The 25,644-nt window shown below is 43.9% G+C and overlaps 1 protein-coding gene across 9 annotated transcripts in view; it reads right to left on the reverse strand.

Moving 5' to 3' along the window:
* Positions 1 to 25,644, reverse strand: part of FAM13A (family with sequence similarity 13 member A) — a 167,474-nt gene that overhangs the window by 56,881 nt on the left and 84,949 nt on the right. For 8 of the 9 annotated variants that reach the window (XM_049815117.1, XM_049815119.1, XM_049815122.1 and 5 more), the window contains one exon: positions 19,776 to 19,948. In XM_049815117.1, the coding sequence (XP_049671074.1) occupies positions 19,776 to 19,948 (173 nt within the window). Of the gene's footprint in view, positions 1 to 5,173; positions 5,295 to 19,775; positions 19,949 to 25,644 lie in introns of those variants that run through there. The other variant, XM_049815124.1, reaches the window with a different exon arrangement.

The following is a 25,644-nucleotide window of genomic DNA, read 5'->3' on the forward strand; positions in this document are numbered from 1 at the left end:
AATTTCCTTTGAATAAATACTGAGGTATGTTATGCAAAAGAAGAAAGAATATCATCCTTGATGCAAGAGTAACCATTAATTTAATCTAACATGATAACATTGTGGTGATAAAATGGTCATCATTAAAAGTCAGAGCTTAACCATCAGTTGTTGAGCAATACCACCCTTGCTCTATACCCTTAAGCAGAGGGGAGAGAGGAGGAATGCACTATATCATAACTGCCTAAGAAACAAACATTTCACAGATATTTTTCTGTGAGAGTTACTTCCATGCAAACATTTGCATCTTCCCTGAAGAGTAACTTTTATAGTCAAAACCATAACATGTCTTTTCAGATACTGATCTCCAGCCTTCACAATAGTTACACCTAACCTCTCTTACCAATGAAAACAAGTTAAGCTCATGCTTAAGTACCTGCGTAAGCTACTCACCAAATGAGCCACATGTCAAAATACTAGGCGGACAACCCGCCTTCTTTATTCTGAACTCACACACTCCACAAAATATCTCCAGTAACTTGGCCGGGGGTGGATTGGTGTTGGTTTAAATATTAATCTCCAAAGGATCCCCCATCTTCCCCAAATCTGCTTCTTCAGCAATGTTTTTCCTAAAGGTCTCTCAACTAAGTGATGTCTTCAGCCTGTGAGACCACAGCCTGCAGCAATGTAACTGCGAGGCCATAGAAAGGGACCTCTTTGGGGAAGAGTTCCCTACTGGCCTTCCAAAAGCATGAGCTTCTGTCTCCTGTTTTATCTAGCATTCGAAATACCAGTATTACTATTTCACAGAGACAAGCCGAGGTGAATACGAAGGACCACTGTCACACATCTGAGGAGCACATACTATTTCTTGTTCTATTTCCAGAGCCAAGACTGAGGCATCAGTACCCAAGCCAAGAGTAGGAGCCTTTTAATTCCAGAAAACGCTAACATACAGCACAGCCACACACATTGAGAATATACTGCATTATCCACAGGCATAACTGTGCAGGCTGTGCATGAGGGGGCACTGAGATTGAGGCACGTTGCCCAAATGGAAAAAAAACAACCCAAAACACTGAAGCCTTTTTGCACACCTCCTCCCGCTTCAAAGCAACATCAGAGAAGTACAGGCTATCCCATGGCAAGCTGAAATGAGCAGAACTTCTTGCTGATTAAATGCTACTGTGAGTGAGAGGATGATTTTCCATTTATACTAACGTATCTGAATCTACTGGAACCCTTGACAGCATAATTTTGTATAATTATTTTCTACTCGCTATCCTCATGGATTGCAAATATGTTTATCTTTTACAAAATGACGTCAATGTTAAACAGTTTGCTTTTGTTGTTTTACTTCTTAAACTAGTTGGGGCTTATTATGAAAGACAGGGCAGTGTCTTTTCTTCTACTTGTGGTTTGGCACTAGTCCTCACTAGGATAAAACTAGAAAATGGGTCAGAAAGAGGCGGAATGAATGTACCAGCCAAAGTCTCACCTCTTCTCAGAATTTAAGTGTGAAGTTGCGTAATGCACACATACCTGTTGCATTATAATGGTGAAGAACTGTTACTAGGTAACCAGCGATTTCTATTTCAGGATTGTTTGTTAAAAGCTTGCACGCTTCAAATAAAGGTATCTAAGGGTCCATTTTTTAGGTAAATATTCATATTTTCTTGCTGAATCAGGTGGACACCCCAGAGGCAAACACCACAGAAAATTTCCACATCAATCTCCTCTTTTAGTCAGAGGCGCCCACCCAGAGGTACCCAGGAAGCTTCCACAGGTTCCTACACCCATCACATCACAGCCATGACAAGACAGTACCCAGCTGTAAGTCAAATGTGAGCCTGGAAGGCCAAAAACTCACATGGCATTTTCTAATAGGCTATGACTATGACTTGAGGAAGATGAGAACTACAGGTTTGAATTTCTCTTCATTCTTCCACCAGAAAAAAACCCAAACCAAACCAACCAACCAATCACATACAAGTTCTCTCCACCCCCAGAGAACATACTTCACGTCACATACATATTCCAGAACATACTTCACTAGGGCTTGTCAAGAGCACTCCCAGTACCTTGGATAGAAAGTGATAACAAAGTCCAAAGGATCAGACTTCTTTATGATACAACTTTAACAGATTAGTGAGCGTTTGTGTTTGTAAAGAGAACACAGTGGCCATTCCAAAAAAAAAAAAAAAAAAGGAAGCGTGGTGGAAAACGAACGGTGTTCTCAGGCTAAAATACTGGGTATTTGTGAATGATGCCAAGCAAACAAACCAGTAAGGTAAATCAAACAACTCCTATGATGACTGCAAGCGAGACAGCCCATGCAGACAATTGCTACTGTACAGGTAAGAAACAGATCCTCGCACTCCCTATTTCTATCAGATGCACTTTCTAAAAATATTTGTGATGGCTTCACTCTTCGTCTGCCCTGATTTGTTTCAGCGAAGTGCAAAGTGAGAGAGTCCACTGATCACACACAAGGCCTGAGTGTGTACCTGCCCTTCTTATCTCCCGTGGAAACTGGCAGATGCAATTGGCAAAGGTGGCTGCCACACATTTCAGCTTTGCACAGCTTTTGTTAAATCTGCAATAGACTGAGCTGGAATAAATGAATTAAAACATACATTAACGGCATTAGTAATGTTCTAACTAGGAATCTAGGTTATTAAAGTAAGCTAATGCTATTCAGAAAACATGTTAGCCTATTAGCAATAGAAGAGACAATTACTGGCGGATAGGTTGTTGGAAAATCAGTAATGCAACCTGTGTGACATTCACAGGTGCCTTTTACAGCGCTTGGGCAATATAGTACTTATTGCAGTGGACGGTTTGACACATTTGGTCTTCCACCTCTTCCCATGCAACGCCACATAACCCTGACATACCCTTTGTCACTCCCTCGCAGCAGGCCACCATATCCCAACATGTGCCATTCCACAGACATCTATATATAGAATGACACTGTATAGTACATATGGCTCTGTGCAAGCACATTATATGATTTTTAGGAAGACAGACTCACAGTTTACAGATACCTTGGTAGATACGATACTTTGCCGCTCTAGTGACAAATGCTGATTAAATGTTACAGCTTCTTAAATAGAGCCTTTCTCCCTCTCCCAAGTTTACACAAGAGCTACACAGAGACGCATTCGTATCGCTTCAGCACAGGAGGCTTCCCCTGGCAGGCACAGCACAGACAGCTTGTGGCCCAGAGCCAGCACAGAGAGGGGCACCTGCAGGAGACAGGCAGGAGGGATTTCAGCCGTCCAGGAAGGGAACCAAGCATGATTATCGCTGCCAGCTCATTCCCTTTCTTGAGAGGGGAAGACAGATGCTCTCAGCTTAGGAAGTGCCCCAAGCCACAGCACCTGGAGGTTGACGCTAGTTTGTTTTAGACCCAGCAAGAGGAATCATGCTGCAAGTTGTCCATGCCCTCAGCTGGAACAGCATCATCAGCCTGTCCACCTCACAGGAACCACAAGCATACTGCTACCTGCGCTAGTACTAACCACTGCCAGGCCTCGCCTTTCCTGAAGCTGACAAACAATGCCCAAAGCCAGCAAGACCCTCTTCCGCAGCAAAACTCTGCTCTAAGAAGGGAGGAGACAATGTTCCAAGGAAAATATAGATGCAACCTGGAGAATGCCACTGTAAAGGGATCCGGGAGACTGTGCTTGTCTGCCCATAGGTCCAAAGAAAATCAGGTGCTAAAAGTATAGTATACACAACCTAAACATAGATCAAGGACATGAAAAAGCAGCCAGAATTTTATGAATAATTTTTTTTTAACTGCAAAGCTCAAACAGTTCTGTACCAAGCTCAAGACTTAATAGGAGTTTGAAGAAAAATCTTCACTTTTAAGGTGCGGAGTGCATTTCTAACTGATCGAGTGTCAATCCTTGCAACAACAAAACACAGAGTCTAATTAGAGCTACCCTGTCAAACCTATTTTCCCCTGGGGTGAACAGTCAAGAGCACAACAACCACTTGTTCTGACCGCTATGACAGTCAGATCGTCGGGAACACAAAAAGGTTAAAAATACTATGTGAGACTGGTCCTTCAAATAGGAATGATGCACTATGACTACTTCTTTAAGACGTTCAAACCACATTTCTGTTTCTCTGCAGTCATCAACATGGAACCCCGCGACTGCATTACTGCAAGAGACTTCCTCCACACCTATCTACAGAGGACCCCCTGCTTTATCAAGACAGTAATGGTTTGGGCAGCAATTTCAGTTACTATTTTATTGTGTCCAAGTAAACAGCACCACCACAGTGCTGAAATGGCACGCAAAAATTACTTATTTACTGTTTTGTAGATTACATAAAGATTGCTATTCAGCCTGTCTGAATACAGCTACAGGAGGTTTGGACTGCTCGATTTTGAGAACCGAAAGAGCAATCAAAAAAAAATAAATTAATGACTAAGTAAAAGGACTGTGTACACTCTGCTCCGCCCCCCCCAGCGGGCCTGTGCCCTGCCATTTCAAAAGCCTGCCTGCAGTTATCCCTGCCGTACCGTGGCAGGAGCACATGCCAGCACAGGTACGCACTCACAGCTGGTGCTGAAGGGAGGTGTGTCTCGACACCCTGGAAACAAAACAACCCTTTTCCTCCGAAAACTAAACCTCTCGCCCATGCTGCTGCAAAGGCAGACGACGCTGGGCATGTAAGCAGACAGCTGTACGTGGGGTGTGCTAGGGGAAGCCCGGCCGGGCTCGGCTGGGCTCCCTTACCGCATTACAGCCCCCGCTGCAGTGAAGCGGCGGGAGGGAGAGGTTCGCTCGGGCACCGGGAGCCGTCAGAGCCCCACCGCTCGCCGGGAGGGGATGGCACCTAAAACCCTATACACCGCCGAGCCGCTCTCACTCCGCGGCAGGCTCCCCGCACGGAGAGGGCTGCGTGGATTTCGGGGCGCTACATCGACACCCCCCGCAGGAGGAAGCCAGAGATCTCCCCCACCCCCGAAGCCCCGTTAATAAATCAGTCGACTTGCCACACTGCCCCGGCGCCCGGGCAGCCGGCCCGGAGCGGAGCGGAGCTGCGCTGCTCTTCCCGGCAGGGCCGGAGTCCCGGCTCCCCCCGTGCCTCGGGGCCGGGCAGCCCGGCACAAGCCCCGCGCCCCGCCTGCCCGCGCAGCGTTTTGGGCCGGGGGCTGCCCCGGCCGGGCACGTACCTCTGCAAGGGCATGACTTCGCAAGCCATGCTGGCCATGGGGCCGCCGCCGCCCGCCCGCCCTGCCTCGCCTCGCCTCTCCTCTCTTGCCTCTCTTCGCCTCTCCGCCACTCTGGCCTCGCCGCGCCCGCAGCGCTGCCAGCGCCTCGCCGCGGGGAGCCGGCGGCGCGGCTCGGCCCCGGGGAGGGGCGAAGGGGCCGCCAGCCCCGGGTTGGCGGCTGACGGCGACCCGCCCCGGGCCCCGGCCCGGCCCCCTCTCGCTGCCGCTGGGGAGCGAGGGACACCCCCCCGGCCCCTGCCAACCCCCCCGCCCCGGCCTTGGCAGACAGAGGTTAACCAAAAGAGGTTTACGACGTCCAGTTGGTCCCGGACCTGGAAGAAACGCCACAAGCGGAGGCTAATTAACACAGGATACCTTGTAACAAAATCACCCCACGAGGTCTTTTGTATCCCTTTTTTAGTAGCTGTAACCCGGCCGCTCCCTTCTTCCTAAATGTCACCCAGGCTGCGATGTAGTCACGCACAACGTCCCTCCCCACGGCCGCGGCGGGCGGGATGCCCACGGGCAGGGCACTCGGCACGCACCTAACCCACCCGAAGCTCTGCGATGCCATCGCCGGGCTACTCCCCCTCCGCAAGCTGCATGCCTTCGCTATACATAGGTGTCTATAGGGGCTGGCGCAGCCGGGCCTTCGAACTTACTGCCCCTTTGCATTGTAGTAGGTGCTACTGAGGTTCAGAGGGTTCGTGCCGTAGTTGGCCAACCGATTTGGAGACACAGCAAAGAGGAGCATACGAGAACTCTTGCCCTAACGTTTGAAATGAAGAGGTAAGTGTTGCAGAAGCTGAACTTATTTTTACTGGTGTTCCCAGTGGTCCACCCTCAAGGACTCCTGCTTCTCCAGCTGCGGCTCCTGACCAAATACTGCTCTGACAGAACGAGTCACACCATTTTATTTGGTGGAAATTCAGGGCTGGGAAGAGTGGTAACAAAAGAAGCCCACACAACGGATGTGCCACTTTCCAGGACATAGCAGCCTTGGAAAACGAACAGTGCAAAACCCCTAAGAAGGTCTTGCACTGAAACGCTTGATGGCTGCTGAAGGAACATACCCAAAGTTTCATTTTTCACCTTTGCGCCTCCTCTGTCCAGAACGCCTAAGGAATTGCCTTCAACCTCCCCCAACATTTGGACAGAAAGACTTCTGCTGCTGCCCTACCTGTGAACAATGTTACCACATTGCACACCTTATGCCAGGGGGAAGGGGACAATCTCAAACTGATGAAGGGGCATAAGGGAATGGATCCTTTCAACATTTAGGTGGTAAAAGCCTAATGGCTAATTCTGGCACAGCCAGACAGCCAATCTTCGAAAATTCAAGTCAATATTAAAAGCACCATCACTTTCAACTGCAGCGAGGACTAGCACTGGTTTGGGAGAAAGCTGTGGCAAGAGCTCAGTACCTGTACGTTTAAGACTTCCATGCAGATGTAGGTCATGTGAATTAAACACGAGCCACATCAGCTTTCTGGAGAAGCAGCAGACACCCACAGGTTAGCAGAAGGGTATCGGACATTTCAAAGGGATGCCTAACAGATCCTACCTTCTCAGCAGGAGGCAGGGGTGTTTTCTGTCAAAAGTAAGAGCAGTGGGCAGCTGCAGCCTCAGAAAGCGGTGGCGTGGAGTAGAGACACAGAGGTCAGCTGAGAAGTGGCTCCACTTCAGTATGCTGAACTGTTTAATATTTGCTCCTGTCAGCAGGCTGACTGGAAGAAGTGCATTAGTAATGCTTCTGCCCGTTGCCTCAGCACAAGCCTGTTCTGCTGCACCACAGTCACGCCAGGCACAGCACAGTGCCCCTTTTTAGGAAAGTCAGCAATGCTGATAAAACACTCTGCCATCACGGATGTGGGCTGCTCTTATCTGTGACAATTAAATGAGTATCTTGATGACTTCCTGTTAAATTAAATGCACCGTATGGGGTCTTAAGCAACTAAAACCACGGGAGAAAGATTTTACTCTGATACATAAAAATGCTTCAGTATAGAACAAAAGCACCTTGTACTGTTTCACAATTTGACAATAAATCAAATTGCCTCTTCCTGGCCAGTCTTTTTTTACACACGCACAATTATTCATAGTTTATTACACTTCTATAAACTGAGTGTTGCCATCAGGATGCCAATTAAAAAAAAATAATTTTCCACATTTAACCAAGGACCCATCCACATAGGGAAGGAGTCAGGATTCTCCAGGGCAGCTTGCTGAATAAACGGAATAACTCAAATAGCTGCTGTACTCTGAATTTATACCCTAGCTATTTTGTTTTAATTTCCATGGGACTTGCCCATATAAATGACCTTAAAAGTACTAAGATCCTTAACAAAGAATTCACTAACAAAAAGAGATGCTGTAATAACCAGAAAGTTTGATTTATGAATTAGCATCAGTGAAGAAGGTTAGTTCATGGCATCACGCTAAACTCAACCAGATGCCTTGGGAGAATATTAAAGCTGCCCAGGGCTCCCTGTGCCTTCAGCATCTTTAGATCCACCTTCTGTTTCTGTTCTCTTCTTTTGGAGTCCCCTCAATGGGGTATCAGTTTTTTCCTCTCCTTCCTCGGTGCATGTCACCTTACTTCAGTTTGCATCATCTCAATGGGCCCTTTGAATCTCTCATCCTGCTAAACGACCACACAGCTCCTTAATTCTTCACCTCCCCTGTTCACGGGTACAGACCACAAGCAATATATTTGTGGCACAAAGTAGGCAGACAGAAGCTGCCAGAAAACTGCAGTCTTATCTCCAAACAATTCCACTTCCTTCTCACAGATGTTTACGTTAAAGCCAACTTGCTACTTGACAGAGGCAGGAATTCCTACCCTCCCCCTGCCCTCTTAACGCCCTTTTAAACTTGCATAATTCAAGATGGGTTATCACATATAAAACCTGGGATTATACAACATTTTGTTTTGGATTTGTTTGTGCCTGTTGAATTCATTCTCCCATATTAAACATAGAAAACAAAACCTCTTCTGCAGGTTTCATACAATTCTTGCGTTCCTATTGCTCAGAAAGGCCAAACTCATCTGTTGGCAGCAACAATGCACCACAGTGGCTATTTATGGTACCACCAAACATAGTACAGAGGATGGGGAAAAAAACCCTCTCTCAGGACAGGAACAGCATCCCCTCCACTAACTACGCTCCTTAGTGTATTGTGAATACCTCAGGAGAATAGAAGGAAATAACAATAAAAATTATAAACCCCCCCTAAAATACCAACACATACCACCACACTTCAGCACCTACGCCAAGGCAACACCTGGGTTCAAACTATTTGATTTGCAAATTTCTTACTGAGATTCAACAAAGTAAAAAAGACACTGTCTGGAACTAAATATGAATAATCGCTTTTCTCCACCACCATTGACATTTAAAGAATGAACACAGGTTTGGAAAGGAAGTCTCCTGTCAATCATTATTACAGAAGTGCTTTCTCCTCTATCTTTCCTTTTCATACTTAGCTGCACACCAAGTAATTTTCTCAGTGTATAAAGCAACAGAGAAGAGGATCTGTGAACAGCACCAGAGGATACGAGATACAAGTGATCTAGATAATGGATTTTGTGAGGATGTGGCTGTGTCTGCCTCCTGAAAAGCAGTTATCCCTTGCCTCACTGCACTGTCATACACAAATCAGATACTATTTTTTAAAAAAAGAAAAAGAAAGATCTTGCCTGGTCTGATAAAATCTGAGGGTTTTTAAGATGCTGGAGTCCTGCTCAATACCATCAATGTATTCCCACAGTGTTTACTAAGTTACGCAATAATTTCCCCCTGGCAGAAACATGAAATGCAAAGCAAAGATATCATCAGACTGAAAACTAAAGAATGTACTTTTCAAAATACCGCCAATACAAAATTTAAAATGCCATTATTTATGTACACATATATGCATTGATACATGCATTTTTCTCTTCAGAGTATCTGTGCATATAAATATCTGCAATTTTAAATGATAATTACCCTGCAAAATCTCCTGCAGGCCAGAAGATCTGTGTGCACACATGAAATAAGCAAGTCACGTGTAAATAGAAACCATATTTGGAAATTAGCCCTTCACATCCAAACAAAGCAGACAGACAATTAAATAGGCCCTGTCCAAAGAGAGTACAAACAGGAAGAAAGAGTAATATGTCAAAAACGTAATTTAGTAAAAAGGGAATCCTCAGAAAGGGGGCAAGCACCTACAGTGACTTTCCAAGGCTGGTACTCAGCCCTGTATCACTTAATGCTTTTATCAATGATCTGAAAGGAAATGTAAAATAATATCGATGGTTCTTTTTGTACGCTGTGTGCAAGCCAGCACTAGAAGTTTCAGTACAGCCATATGAGAGTAAAATCTGGGAACTATATGCAGGATGACGGGTCCTACTGGGGGATACAGCGTCACACCAGATCAGCACTTCTATATAAGCCCTGAGTGACTGTGTGGCTAAAGAAATTAACACCGTCCTCAGAGGCATCAACATGGATATTGCGTGGAAAAGGTGTATTACGTCTGTGTTTCCTACTAGGGTGGTTGCTATAGAAGGCTCTGATCAATTCAGGAAGTCCCATTCTCAAGCAAATTGTGAAAAATTGAAGAGAGCTTAGAGACAACCCATGAAGGGAACACAAGAACTAAACCCCACACGTTTAGCGCTTTTCAAAGAAAACAGCCCATGCATGCAAGAACATTAATACTTGTTCTAGTATTCACAAGCTGAACAAGATTCAATGGCTGGGGTCAAACACAGACAAATTATGACTAGAAATGATGCATTTTTAAGTGGTGAGGATACCTAACTACTGACACAATTCATCAAAGATGATGGTGAATTTTTAACATTCTTAAAACTTACAGTTGCCTCTGTTTAGGAACACCAAGTCTTAGATGAACTGCCCAGATGTAATTTGCAGAATTCTCTTACTCATTTTCTTAACTAATACTCCTCTTCTCCAAAAGAGAAGCAGGTTGCTCTCAGTTGACGTCATTTGACCCCTTTTATTTTTTGCACTGGCATAGAAATACAAGTATTGTTGCCATATCCGTGGGGAATATACTGTTTTTTTGCACTGTAGTGCTTCTGTTCCTTCCCGCAACTTGGAGGCCAAATTACCTTTTAAACAAAGCTAGTTAAAATCTATTAAGGTGGAAACATTTTCCGGAATTGTTCCTTAAACTTGCTGGGACAGGAGAAAAGTAAACACCAAGCTGAAAGCTTCTCAGAGCTTCAGGTTCTCAGACTTCTGGACCTCAGCCAACAGATAAGCATGCAAGCAGGGTTCCCATTGAGAGGGACACCCCAAGCTCCCAGGAGACCTGGATTAGATGCTGTGGCTGCTCTTCATTAAGCAGCAGTGTCCTTTGCAAGCACTGCCACGCCTGCTTGTCAGCCGCTTTAACTTGTTCCAAAGGACTCTCGCCCCATGGGATAGCCCAGAAATTATTTCTTGGCCTCCCTCCTGGAGAAGGGGGAGGATTGGGAGTAGGTTCCTAAAGTGTTTTCTGGGAAAGCATCACGTAATGAATGGTTGTGCCAGCTAAGCTGCTGTGGGAACAGGGTAAAGCATGCTGTGCAACAGGTCACTAGGATCTTCATTTGCACCAGTTAGTTCAAGTGCCAGAGCATGGGAGAGCAAGCAAACAAGCAGGAGTCTGGTCAGGTACAAGTTATTTTCGAAGCAGGCTTTTCCCAAAGTTCTGCTAATCTAATGAAATTCCTAAATATTAATGTCTAATGAAATTTCTCGCAGTCCTCTAAATCGTTATTTTTATAAAACAGTCTGCACAAAGACCCTTTAAAAATTCAGCTGTTGCAGACCAATGAAAATGTTTGCCATAGAAAACACTGAAGCATTCATTTGTCAGCAAAAATATTACAAAAATTTTTAAATGAGCCCTTGGTAGTCCCTGCATTATTTATATCCCTTACCAAAAATGTCACTGGTTTCACACTTTCCCACCTTCCAAAAACAACCTTCCAATCCTCTACAAAATTACTATCCTTTGAACTCCATGCCTCTGCACCCACCATGTTTCCTGCTTTCTAAACCATCTTCAAGTGAAACACTTGTAGTTCACCCTTAGCCTTGCAAAAATAACAACCATATCAGAAAGGGCTCAGCAAAGCGGGCCACACCATTCACGTCTGGTGCACGCGTCTTTTTACTCCGCTGAAAGATAAACTGCTGTCCGTGTTGGCAAGGGAGGCAGTCTGGCAGAGTTACCGTCCATAAAAACCCTCTAGAAATAGCTGCTCTTCTTCAGCTAATGATGTGACTGAAAGGAGTCCTGCCTTTGCACAAGTGCCCCAGTGGCCAGCCTGGCTCCCGAGAGATGTGGCTTGGAGGGAGAGACTGACTCCAGCTGGGAGGCACTAAGGGAAGAGTAAGCTTGGTGAGAAGAAATCCATCTCTCTGCCTAGAGCTGGAAGATGCATCTGCCATGGAAGCAAGGGAGATCCTGGCTAAGGGAGATCCTGACTAAAAGGCAACTCTGACCAGGTTCATTAAAACCTGACTGCAAGCCCTCTCAGGCCAGTCCCAGGGTTTTTCCTGCACCCAGCTGTGTGTACATCAAGAAACACAAATTATTCTTTATGTGCAGCCAGATACAATGATGCCTGGCTCAATCAGCGCGGCTCACTGCTGTACCCCTCATTTGCAACATCAGGTTTGAGTCTAACCACTCTGTACGTGTCCAGGCTGTGGAAACATGCTCCTATCCTGCTGCAGGCCAGTCTGAGCAATGTTAGGAGTGGCACAAGTAAGTGGATACTGAAGGGAAACAAAAGTTCAGCGTAAGTCTACCTTTAGTTATCAGGAACATTCAGAACAACAAGAGAAAGGTCCCACAGTTCTGGGAAAAATCCAAGTTTTGCTACCCAAGGGGCATAAATCCAGGAAAAGCTAATGAGAGTTTAGAGAGAAACTTATTTTCTGTGATGCTCAGTAGCCCTCTCAGAATGGTGGTCACTTGATTCTTTTGCAATTTGACACTTTCTGGAGTTTCGGGGTGGGTTTTTTTTGAAGGAAACATCTATAAATTTTATAAAAGGTAAACTGTTAGCAGTGCTCCCAAGACAGTAATCATTTCATGGTGGTTAGGTGGTTCCTAACCATAATGCAGGACAATAAAAATGTTATTTTACTAGATATTTATCCCTCCCTACATGACTCAAACTTTCTGAATGCAGAAAGCTTGGAGACTGTGAAAGGGCCTGAGAATTGGTGGTGGAATCTCTTGTTTCCAGGAGTCCTGACAAAGCCTTACTGGCTGGAAGTCATTAACATCCAAGCGGCCTTTATTTCTTTGCAGTTACGAGGTGGCTTCTCTTTGCAGTTATCCCTAGTGCAAATACACTTCTTGCAGCAGGTGCAGAATGAAAAGGAAAGCTTTGATACAAAATGGAACTATCTTCACACTTCCTAACTGCAACCCTCTCGGGCCAGGAGGAAGGCACTGAGCCAATGTGAGAAAGTGCAATTTGTAGATAAGCAGTCAGCTTGCGATCACATTCCTCACAACAGATAAAATGAGAGGAAATCTCTCATGGCCACTGACCATGAAAGAGGAGGATTTTACAACACTGAAACAGCTCATAGACAAACAGATGCAAGCAAAGTGACAAGAGCAGTGAGTGACAACCCTGCCCTGTCACCCCCAGCCTTTTCTTATTAGACAGCCAGCTGACCACTTTCATTAAAAATATACACGGGGGTCATGGGAAGTCACAGCTGAACTCCATCCAGCCTACACCGCAACGTGCTGAACACAATGTCCAAATGCACGGTTCTTTCAGACGAACTGGGAAATGGCAGCAGCAAACAAGCCTGGCTGAGAATTTGGTGACCTCTGCCCGCTGATCTTCCTGTGGAAGCCGCTCAGGAAGGAGTACCTCACCACTTCAGGTGGTAGAAAACTGCTTGCTCTGCAAAGCTATCGGAAACAAGGCATGCTTTGCTGAACCTCCTCAGCTGAACAATGCACTAGGCACTTGAGGAGACATGCTAAGGAAGCTACAGGAGAGGGAACTATCCACATACTGCAGTAAAGTAAATCAAGTCATAGTGCACAGGCTCTGCCTCTTCCCTAGTTGCTAGTAAGGCAGGTTAGTGATGGGTGTCTTGGTTTTCGTAAACACAACTATTAAAAGCACAAAGATTTCCAAGGCTGGCTTAAACTCCTTATTATCCACTGTGTGTTCTCCCATAAGAGGTCAACGATCCTTTTGTTTGAAAATGACTTCAAAATTGTCACAGATGTTTGCACCTTTTTTCCTACAGCAAAAACTATTCTCTGACCCAGTTGGTATCAAAAAGCCACCAGCCTCATGAGATTAAGGGACTTTCTCCTCACAGCAAAAGCATATACAAAAAAACATGAACAAGATGACAAAATAAGGAATCCTTCTAGCTGAGAGGGCCCAAGATACAGAAGGGGAGTCAGTTTTTTCAGCTTTGTTACTCAATTGCCGTGAACTTACTGTAGGCTCTTTCTGGTTTCTAAGACTGCTGGATGCTGTCCCAGGAAACGCTAATATACTTGGCTCATGGACTGAAAGAAGAACTTTTGTTTCCATATGCATGTTATGGCATTAAAGTGCTGCTTTCTACATCTAACAGTCGTCAGATTTTTGTTTCATTTATGATTCTTGTTGCTTCCAAGATGAACCTCCACTTCCGTGGCACAGGTCAGGGCATCAGATTTAAAATGTTCTCCATCCCACAAGCCATAATTTGTCACTAGGTAAATCTTGCATAGAGAGGCAAAGATAAGATGGCTAGAGGTAAACAGGAAGGTTAGAACAGTGTAATAGACAAAGCCTAATCTAAAGGAGTAACCTGTGCAGGGCGGAAGAGACAGGGCAAATGCTTGGAAAAGTGAACTGAAATCCACCCAGGTGACTTGCATGGAAAAAATCTACATAATTACATGTTTCTGTGACTGTCATTACACCTTGGCTATAGAAAGAGGAGAAGAACCCAGGAAGAGCTGAGACCACACCCTGACTTGCCATTCACAGTCACCTACCTTGGAGAGATACATAAATCACATGTCTTTGTGGCTGTGTTTTTAGAAAACGGAATGCTTTTCTTAACAACTCATTATGTAAGGCAGTTCCTACTGCCAGCATCTCACAATGCAAGAAAGAAGGGAATTGATTGCATAGGAGGGTGGAGACAAATGTACTCTCAAAGTTAAATGAGTCAGCTCGGAAAAACTAACTCAACACAACCTAAAGAGACAAAGTGACAAACAGCAACAATACCTTACACAAAAAGTCCTCTCTGAGGGCTCAGAGCAGGGCCCACCAGAGAGGCTGCTGCCGAATGATGCAGAAGGCAACCACCCTCACCACCTCCCCACCGACATCATTCCAGACCTTTGCTCCTTTCCTGAGCAGTTTTCTTGAAGAATCCACGGCTTTTGGAGGGCAGCCCTGCCGGCTGCCTGGCTGCAATCCCTTATGTAAACCTGGCAGCAAGGCCCCTGAGTGATAAGGCAAATTATTACTTTGGATAGGGACTGAATGTACTGGCATGACAGACTTCAAAAACAAAAACCCCCCAAACCTAAACAAAAATAGTCAGCTAAGCAAACAACACCAGCCCCCTGTTTGATTTGTTCTGGCAACAAAAGGCGCCCAAGTTCTTATCACGTGCCAGAGAATAATGGTAAGTTTTGGCTTGCCTTGGTTTTAAACCGCAGCTGCTAAAAGGAAAGCCAATAAATAGAGAAAGTGTTTATAGTAAGCACAAACTTCTCAGTGTACAAATACATGTGTTTTCATACCTCAACAATTAACAGCAAGAACATGCAGTATCATTAAGAAGAGGGTGCAGCAGGATACATTAACCCACCCCTTATTTTAGGGAGGATACTACAGCACATGATCCCTCTATTTGCAGGACATAGGCCAGATATAAGGATCTTTGTGAAGAAAAGGTTGATATAAACAAACCTTCTCTTTAAGAACATGCACATGTTACAAAGCCAGCATGGGGTATCTGTGCTGGCAAATCTCATTGCAGCTGTGACTGCAGCCACAAACAGGAATTTACGATCTTTGGCACACAAAGACATGGCTAGAAAGTACTGGAGAAGGCGGCTTGCTTACTGAACAACTGCTGCAGTTGCTCTAAGCTTGGGCTCTCAGGAACCACACAATGTTTTTCACAAAGTTTGGCTGCCGTACATGCACCCTTTCCCCAGCACCTGACCACTACTAGCAAGGAAGGGTACCCGGACGCACTCCCTTTGATTGATATTTCCACCTAGGGAACACGCACAGAGCCTAACAGCACCGCAAACAGCAGGGTGCCCTCCCAACGGAGGGATCGTCCTTCAAAACACTACCAGGACTGCAAAGACATGCAGCTCCAGCAAGTGCTAGAACAGCCATATACAACAACAAAGCCTATTTCAGCATCCTTTCCTAGGCAAAGGATCCAGGATGGTGACAACAAAAGTCTGCAGACAGCATGTGCCTCTGAGCCAGCACAGGAAAGACAGTTCTGCTCACAGTCAACAATCCCCTGCCTCACATTTTGGCCGCAGGAAGCATTTTCCCTTCTGCCTGAAGGCTATCCCTTTTCTCTGCTTGTATATGAAGTTTAGCATGAAAGGGTAAGAACACTGTTTGCAAGAGGCCCTCCTACATTTGTATCCACTTAAATCTTAATATATCCTATCCCTCAAGTAAAATCCATTTGAATCTGTTATTTGAGGCACTTAAAGTTTTAGCACCTCTAGGCACATCCAAAATCACTCCAGTTCCTACTGCAGTTATGCATGCCCCTTCTGAACCAGAGCTTTGAGCAGACTTTTTCCTGGTAGATGGCAGAAAGAAAGAGGGACCCAAACACGGACTCTGAGCTTCACCGAGCTGCAAGCCCACCCTAGCCCCCTCTCACTGAGGACCTGGTAAGGCCCCAGGGAGCCCTGTTCTCTCCTGCCTACACCCTAGTCCCAAAGCTGCTGCCTCCCCCTGGCTCCTGAGGTCACAGTGTGGGTCTTGTGGCTCTCAACCAGGTAAAGATAAAGTATGTGTGTGCTTCCCAGGGTCCGGAAGTTTGGCTGCCCTGCTCTGAAGCTCTTGCAAAAATGAGGTAAGCCTCACAGAAATATGTAACAAGCTGCTTATTGCCTGCAGACTTTCATCCTTCTTTCAGAGGACCAGTCTCTTCTCTCCTGCCCCTTCCTTTCTTTCCATCTCCACTGTTTTGGGATTTACTCAAAGACTGCATTACAGGTATGTTTTTCTGCTGCTGCATAATTAGCAGTTTGCCCTTGGCACACTGTTATAATAATGAGGCAATTTTCAAAAGAACACATACATTATGTGCTAGTGGGGATTATGGGTACATATAGTTAATCCACCTATTTTGGTCAGAAAAAAGAACATATCAACTTTACAAATACCACTTTCTTAAGATAACAGTTGTGAACAGAAGGTGATACAGATTTTATGCTCTGCAATATGTTTTGACTGCAACTGATGTTTCACATATTGCAAATGACAGCAGCGCCTTCAAAAAAATCCTGTGATGAGGAGTATCATACCTGTAAAGAGGCATAACATGTCTTTTAATTTTTTAAAAAATGTTAATCCATTCTAGAAGACATAGTCACAACTGTAGCTGCTACTTAACACATGGATCTTCATTTTAAGGTCAACTGTATAAAGACACATACTGAGAGGTATTTTAAATAGTATCAAAAATTACTAATCAACCAGAAGTCTCTCATTTTTTCCCCTGAAGACCTCTGCTCTAGTCTCAAATGAAACTGATAGAAAATTTATTAAAGATTACAGTCCTTGCTGGGGGGGGGTGGGGTGGGACAGGGAGGAGCTTACAGGCTTAGTGTGTGTGGTTATTTCTTCAATGTTACACTTGTCAGCCTGCTAAAGGTGAAGATCTGCATCTACTGTTCTGTGTAGACCTTCATCCTCTTCTAATCCACCCATATCATGGTATCTGAGCATGGAAAGGAAACAAACCACAGGTGTTTTCATGAAACAGCAAATGATTATCACTGCCAAGAACAACCTTTATTCTTTTCTAACAAAGATCATATGATAGCTGAGCAGATACAGTCATTTCACTAAAACGTATCTGATAATTACATATAATTAATGATAACATTTATTTAAGAACTGTTAGTACCTTGTGACACAGAACCCCTCAACAACAACAGCAGTGTGTTTGCAAAGCACTTTATAGTCTAGGTGAGATGCCAGAGTCCTTCTGCTGAAAAAGCTGAAAACTCCTAACGTAGCCTTGCACTGAGATAATAGCAGGTAATACTTCGCTGTGAGTTTGTATTACACAGGAGTGACACAAGGCTGCCAAAAGCATGTTTAAAACCACTCATGATATATCAGAGCACTGTATTAATGCCAGAGAATCAGGATTTCTGACTGTTGCACAGACAGCTGTCCCCCAAGTGTGTTAGGTCTGCTAGAGACCTCTCTCCCCTCTTCCTCTTAGGGGTGGCCCAGGGCCTCCTCTCCATCCCATCTTGCCCAACAACGTGCCATCCTGGAGCTGGGTAGAAAGCACTACCTACTCCTCCTTCAGCAGCAGTAGAACACTGACAGAAAAGTACTGGAAGCTAACAGAAGTGCAGATACTCAACCCAATTAGGTAAATATGTACAGAAGTGTGATACAGGACAGAAAACTAGGGCATTCTTGAACAAAATAGGATTACCAGAGAATTCATTCCTACAGTTTATTAATTTCCCAGATAAAACTAGAGATGCAGACATCTTTCATCTCAAGGCCTGAGCATGGAGATTAGGCTTCTGCCTAATTACAAACACATTTCATTTGGTGCTTAATGTATTGTGCCAGTATTGGCCCAACTGTCCCATACTTCAGGAGTACTCTTCCAAGGAATTACATATTGATGGGAAAGTATGAATTCCTACAACAAATAATTACATCTTTTGGGGAACGTTCTCCTAAAAGAATCACAATTTTTTGGGGCACCTCATGAAGTACGTCAGTCACATACCTTCCCAGTTACGAGACTCAGCAGTCTCTTGTTTCAACTCTCAAGCATCTGACTTCCCTTTACACTTTGCAATATGTAGTGGAGCACAGACAGGGGCACACTCTCTGCCAAGCTCTAGCATATCAATGCAAGAGGCCATAACTTCTGACCCAGCTTCACCTGCTTGGCCCTGTCTAGCTGGTAGAACTGTATTGCCTTCTCAGTTTTGCCAGCTGACCTGCTTCAGTAATCGTTTCCTAACTCATTTCAGTCAAAAGGAGCTGGATTAATGAAGACATGTAAATGAATCTGATGTCTTCTGGCTGCAGGAGTTTTTGGGGCAGACTTGGGGACAGTAAACCACACAGCTGAGACAGCTAGAAGTTAAAGAGCGTGTGTGCCTGCAAGGGAAGGGCTAGAAACCAGATTTGACGTCTATGCTTCACTGCCATCATTATGATTCAAAATCTGGCGTTAGTGCACAATTTCCTAACTTGTCCAACCACTATTATGAATCAAAATCTGGTGTTAGTGCATAATTCACTAATTTGTCTCATAAGCTGAGTGCTGTTTGTCTGTGCTAGTGCTGAGAATAGCACCCATCTCCTGCTTACATATTGAAGTCACTCAGTTACGTGTCTGGCAGCACTGCCTCTGCTTTGTGTTCTGTATTGGTATGCAGAGACACTGCAGTGTTGTGTTTCATGACATGTAAATAGCACTATTTCCCACATTAGGCCAACCCCATATTTCAGTAGCATACAGCAATTTCCCACAGTAACTTGAATCCTTCATGTGATGCACTAGACACAAGAAGAAAGGGAATGACAGACTCAATTCAATATCCCAAGAACAATGAAAAGATACTGGTTCAGTCTGACATTCAGGTAAGGACTTTACAAGATACCAAATTGCCCATTACCTGTTCAACTCATTGACAAAGTGCCAGCAATCAAAACTTAAGATACTCCTTTTGATAGATACTCTTACAGATGTTCTAGACAGACAGACTCTTACTGATAAATTCAGATAGATACTCTTGTAGATACTCTATAGATACTCTTATTCTCTGTCTTGTCTGAACAATACTAGTACTATCACCATTCCTGCCAGAAAGATAAAAGCCCTCAAAAGCCCCTTCCTTTTTGAATTGAGAATGGGAATAAAGTCAGCTGTCTCTTAAGACTTAAACTGGGCAGATCAAATACGCTTAATTGCTCAAAGGAGATACCTTACATTTCAGTTGCATCTTGTGCTTGGTGTAATTTCTAGTGCATGATCTTTGATCAGTCCTGTCCATCTCCACTCCTTCACCAAACAGGCCACCTTCACATGCTGGAAAATTTATATCGGAAAGGCAAACTAAAGCACACAGCTGGCTTTGTAAGGAACCTGTTGGAATGTGTGGCTTCAATGGGGATACGCGCATTAATTTGCCTTACACCCCAGCATACTGACTCTGTAAGCATCAATGGAAAAAAAGTGTTCAAAATGATCAGAGCTGGAGTTGCAGGTACAGAACAAACAAACAAAGACAAAAAAGGAGTACTAACCTGGAGAAAAATGCATCACTGTTAAAGAAGGAGATTTCATCTGTTAAATCCATCTCCTTCCAACATGAGCTACCGTCTGTTAATTGGAGGCTGACGTGAGGAATTCCATCTGACAGGCCTGCTTGTGGCACTAAGCATGTTTGGCTGGATCCTTCCATTGTGGGCTTTGTCATCTACAGAAGCAAAGAGAGATAAAAATGAAATGTGAAAGGAAGAAAGGGCAGAGCAGCCGTTTCAGATAATCTATAACAGAAAGACATTCTGTACCAATGTAAACAGCAAAGAATATGACAAGTGCAAAATAATAATATAAAATACATATGAATCAAACATTCTGCTTGATAAAGACTACTGAAAGAAAAATAAAGGTGTGTGTATTGAAAGAACAGGGGCAAGAGTGAAATTTAAAAAAGGAAGGTAGATAAAATAAACAGAAAGTTATTTTCTGTATCAGAGAAGACAGAATAAAAACCTTCCCATTGAATTTGCTTCTTGACACAACTGGAGAAACAGATGGTAAAAGCAATTATACACCTCTTCTCAACCCCCGTCCCATCATTTTTAATAGCAATTGATGTCAATACATCTGCTGAAAGGAAATTTCTTAGGCCATGAATGTTCTGGATTGGCATTCTTTGCCAAGGCAGCCAGGACACAAGGTTGGAAGCTGGGCTCCCTAAATCCAAGACAAAGTTTCCAAGCATCACTGAGCCCATCTACAGGAAGGCCAGAGCTCTTGCTCTGATCCTTCAGCAGAAGTGTACAGAACATTAGAGACAGTACTGCATCAGACAGGTGTCCAGTATCAGTGGAAGATAAAGGATACTTAGGGGAGAAGGAGAGCAAGTTCGGAGGTCTGCCTCTCATGCACTACCCCACCTTTTGGCAGTCTGTTTAGGGCTTTTTTTTGACTTGGAGGTTGCACCTGGTTCACTGTGTTTAACAGCAAACATTGAACCTAACCTTTGTGATTATGTTCAGTTTTCTCTTGTGTTCACTTCTATCTTTAGCTTTTGCAAGATTCTATGGCTCAGAGTTTCACAACATTGTTACACATTGATTAAAATAGAAAAAAAAGTACTGCTATTTTAGATATGGTGACAGAGAACCTTTCCTTTGTTTTTGAGTTATGAGACTTTGCAAATAATTGTTCGTTACCCACCTTTCCCATACCATTCTTGACTTTATACTACTCCAGTAGTAGTCTCTAATCAGAAAGAAAAATCTCCATTTATATATTCACTCATTTTACGGAAGTCATTCTGATGCATTTGATCCTTTTTGCTGCTTTTCTCTACACCTTTTCACCTTCTACAAAGTCCTTGTTGAAATGTAGCCAGAACTGCAGGCAGCATTACATATGTAGGCAGATTTAGTGGTGGCTTCTTATCAAAATCCAACTTTTTATTTGCTTTCAAGATTGCTTACCGAGCTGACAGCTTTGTGATGTTTCTGCAGTATCAAGATCTCCTTTCTGAAAACAATAGCTAATTTGGAGCTCATCAGTATACACATATATATAATTTGTGGGGTTTTGCGGACATTAGTTAGCGTATAATGACAGAAATTCAACCATTCATGTTTTTACCCAATGCCAAGTAAATTAGGAGCCTTCTGTAAGTACCTGTAGCTAGCTTTTAGTTTTCCCTACCCTGAATAATTCTCTATTATCAGCACATTCAGTCTCTTTCTGGGTCAGTATTGAAGCGATGAATAGCACAGATTCCAACTAAGATCCTTGAGGGACTTCACAGGAAACCTCTCTCCACTGATAAACCAACCATGTATTTTTATTGCTTTCTAATTATTAATCCATAAAAAGTGTTTCCTTCTAATCACAAGGCACCTTTGCTTCTTTAAAAACCTTTGATAATCCTATCAAAACCTTTTGAAAATTCAAGTGCACTACATTGACTATACCTATCCACATGCCCACTGGCTCCTCTGTGACAATTTTTTCTTTAAAGTAATGCTGGTGCCTCCTAATGACTCTAATTATCCATTTCTTTATTAATTCTGCTGCTTGCTATAGTTTCTACAAATCTGCTGGACAGTGAGTCAGACTTTCTGGATCACTCTTGAATGCTTTTCATACCTGGCTTACCTTAAGATTTTTTGTAAAATTCTTGGGTTTACCTCTGTTTCATAATGCTTCGTTTGGCTCACAGTTGTTTTCTAATGCTTTGTGTGTGTTGAAAAGTTTCATGGGACAGAAAGCTGCTTCTTACTGAGCTCTGAAGAGAATAAACTGAAAAATAATACATGTATCAGAGGCAAAGGGAAACCAGAGAAATACACTGAGAGATCTTCCCAGTTTCAGCCTCTGGACTGCACGATCTTGTGGAGATCCTGCCTTTGCTGACATCAAAGGGCATTTTTCCTGGAGTCAAGATCTCACCTTTGGACCACTGCTGGCTTCCAGCAATGCCCTGTTAGCCCACTGCCTGCAGTGGTAACCGACTGTTGACACCATGGGAACTGGGCACACAGCACGTGGACACCAGGCCGTGGCTCTCAGCTGCTACAAAATGGCAGTGGTGCTGTGATTTAAAAGGGGAAGACCATGTTGTGGGGAGGAGGGGAGGCAGGGAGCTACACATCGGCAGCATTACAGGAGGGAATCACAATGGGAGGCAGTAAGGCCTGGGACCTGGAGGCACCTGGAATGGCTGTTAAGCCTTTCTTCCCCACTGAAAACTTGCAGTCACTGATTTAGCTTTTCTGCATCTGAAGGTGACCATTGTCTGTTGTGCCTGCACAGGGACATCTCTCACCATGGCCTTTTGGTGCTACTTCACCACCACCTGCTAAAGCTGATGCCATGCACACCAGAAAAGCTCTCCACCAGAGTAACAAGAAATGGTGACTACACATACGCACAAACCTCTAAACTAAAACAGTTCCTACGCTGTCCTGTTAGTACTTTACAGAAGCACACGTGGGTGGAAGCAAAACGGGCAACTTCTATGATGTACCACATATGCCAGCAGTAATCGAAGCCTGGAAAACAGCAGGAATCCAACCTTTCCACCCGAACCATACCGTGTGCATCCTGATTTTAAGAATGCAATTAACAAAGCTAAATAATTTTGCTACCTGGTACTGCATTTCTAGAATCTGCCTTACCTAACAACAAGCACTAAGAAACAGGCAACATCTGCTGAACAGCATGTATCAGATTCCCTCTGTGCAAGCTGTTCATGAACTTTACACTGAAGAAGCTCCTTATACTGGAGAATTCTATAAAAAAACTGTTTATTATTCTGGTGCTCTAAAATGAAAAAAAAAAAGAAAAGTTTTGGTACAGTCTTCAATTCTTCTCATTTTCTGACAGTAAAAGATCACTTGGATGCAGGCACTTCCAACAAAAGGCATGCCAATCACATACAAGCTCTGCAGGAAAACTCTGTTTGGAAGATCAGATTCAAATTTAGGATTACCACTGCATTTTTAGGGCACTTCAAAATCATTAAAAAGTGGAAGGAACCAGTGTTCTCCATGCTCTGTTCCGGATGATCTATAAGCTAGTATTTTGATAGCTTTGGAAAACAGCATCGTAGCATTGTCATTATTTCTTTAACAATATAGTCTACAAGTAATGGCAACTTGTATCTGAATTAAACTTACATTTACTTTCTTTCTGTGCTTTCAGCTGCATCAGTATAAAAATACATGTAGAAAAAAGTATCCCTTGAGCTCATATGTATTATAAGTTAAATAAAAATTTTCATTAATGTGTCTTTAATTTTTGTTAACAATAGGAAGGAACAATGCTCACTATTGAATTCTACAGTTTTTAGTGAGCCTGTGAAAAAGCCACCTGCACAACTATCGTAACAGCAGCACTTCACTGGAATGGCACTGAGATGAAGATGCGCCCATGGGTAGACAAGGACTTCTGTAATTTGAATTCCTCACAAAGCAGGTTAAAGAACTATGGACAGGGGCAGCTTAAATGCTTTTTGGGTGGTGGAGCTCTCAAGAGAAAATTTTTTGGCAGATTTCTTTGTTCATGCACATGCATACATTTCATGCAATGACTTTTAAGAGAACAATACCGTACAAAGTGATGACAATACCTTGTTATTTATTACCAAGATGGTACTGGAAAGACAAGTGTATCTAGTTGTTAAATGACAGAAAAGAGAAGAAGAAAAAAAAGAGAATGCTTTATAAAGGATATTCTCATTTTCTCCAACACACCCCTTCTTGTGATCAGCCTAATGTGCAACCTTACCCCCTGGGGGATGTGGAGGATAGCCAGTGCAGCCCCTGGGAGGGCTATTACAAAGGCACACAAGAAGTCTGTGAGAAGTTCAAGCATTAGTTTAAAAGGAAACAAAAAAATAGCCCCTATGGAAATTTGTTGCATGTTGTTAATACATTTCTACAAGCAGTATCTTATTACACTCTGTATCAAGTATTGAAGGTTCGTAGTTACCTATGCAGCACACCTCCATTTTCATTTTGCCTCAAGAGCAGGCAATCCACTGAATAACAAAGATTCAAGTGAGGTTTATAAAGGTCATGAGTGGAAGAATCCCACCATTCCCCAGGTAAGGACTACCCTTAACTACAAGGCAGTTGTTCAGCTCATAATGTTCTTATAAATATTAACAAACAGAAAAGCAAGCCACTACCTGTTCATTAAAATACCATCTTGTCCAGCAGCTGTTTTGCTTATGTCAAGAAGACTTTTAGAAACAGTATCATGCTTTGTGTTTTAGCTCACAGCCCTTCACATTTGGTTTATGCCACTTTTAGTTGGTTTTTTTTCCCTTCAGATTTAACAACAATCATCAAGCAGATGTTAACCTGACTTCGTTGCTTATCTCTTTGATCACTGTTATGAAGTCCAGTTGGAGGCAAGTAACTAGCCTCAATGATCTGGATGATGGGGCAGAGTGTACCATCAGCAAGTTTGCAGGTGACACAAAACTGGGAGGAGTGACTGACATGCCAGAGGGTCATACTGCCATCCAGAGGGACCTCAACAAGCTGGAGAAATGGGCTGAACCTCGTGCAGTTCAACAAGGGGAAGTACACACTCCTGTACCAGGGGAGGAACAACCACCACATGCTGGGGGCTACCCAGCTGGAAAGCAACTTGGCAGAGAAGGACCTGGGAGTCCTGATGGACAAGTTGACCATCAGCCAGCAATGTGCCCTTGCTGCAAAGAAGGCCAATGGTGTCCTGTGCTGCATTAGGAGGAGTGTTGCCGGCAAGTCAAGGGAGGTGATCCTTCCCCTGTACTCAGCACTGGAGTGCTGGGACCAGTTCTGGGCTCCCCAGTGTTGTACAAGAGAGACACGGACGTATTGGAGAGAGTCCAATGAGGGGCCACAAAGATGATGAAGGGACTGGTGCATGTCTCCTCTCAAGAAAGGCTGAGAGCTGAGACTGTTCAGCCTGTAGAAGAGAAGGCTCAGGAGGGATCTTATCAAAGTGTACAAATACCTGAAGGGAGAGTGTAAAGAAGATGGAGCCAGGCTCTTTTCAGTGGTGCCCAGTGACAGGACAGGAGGCAATAGGCACAAACTGAAATACAGGAGGTTCCCTCTGAACATCAGGAAACACTTTTTCCCTATGAGGGTGACTGAGCACTGACACAGGCTGCCCAGGGAGGTTTTGGAGTCTCCATGAATGGAAATATACAAAAGCTGTCTGGACATGGTCCTGTGCAACTGGCTCTAGGTAATCCTGCTTGAGCAGGGTGTTGGACCAGATGACCCTCAGAGGTCCCTTCAACCTCAACTACTCTGTGATTTTTTCATTTCCCCCTTGATATTCTCACCTATCCAGCAAATGAACTGAACATATGAATTGCTGCATACTGAGACACCTAATGTGGTGTGGCATATGTCAAAG

This window comes from Accipiter gentilis, chromosome 12 (genome assembly GCF_929443795.1).
Source record: "Accipiter gentilis chromosome 12, bAccGen1.1, whole genome shotgun sequence".
In the NCBI taxonomy this organism is placed as follows: Eukaryota; Metazoa; Chordata; class Aves; order Accipitriformes; family Accipitridae; genus Astur; species Astur gentilis.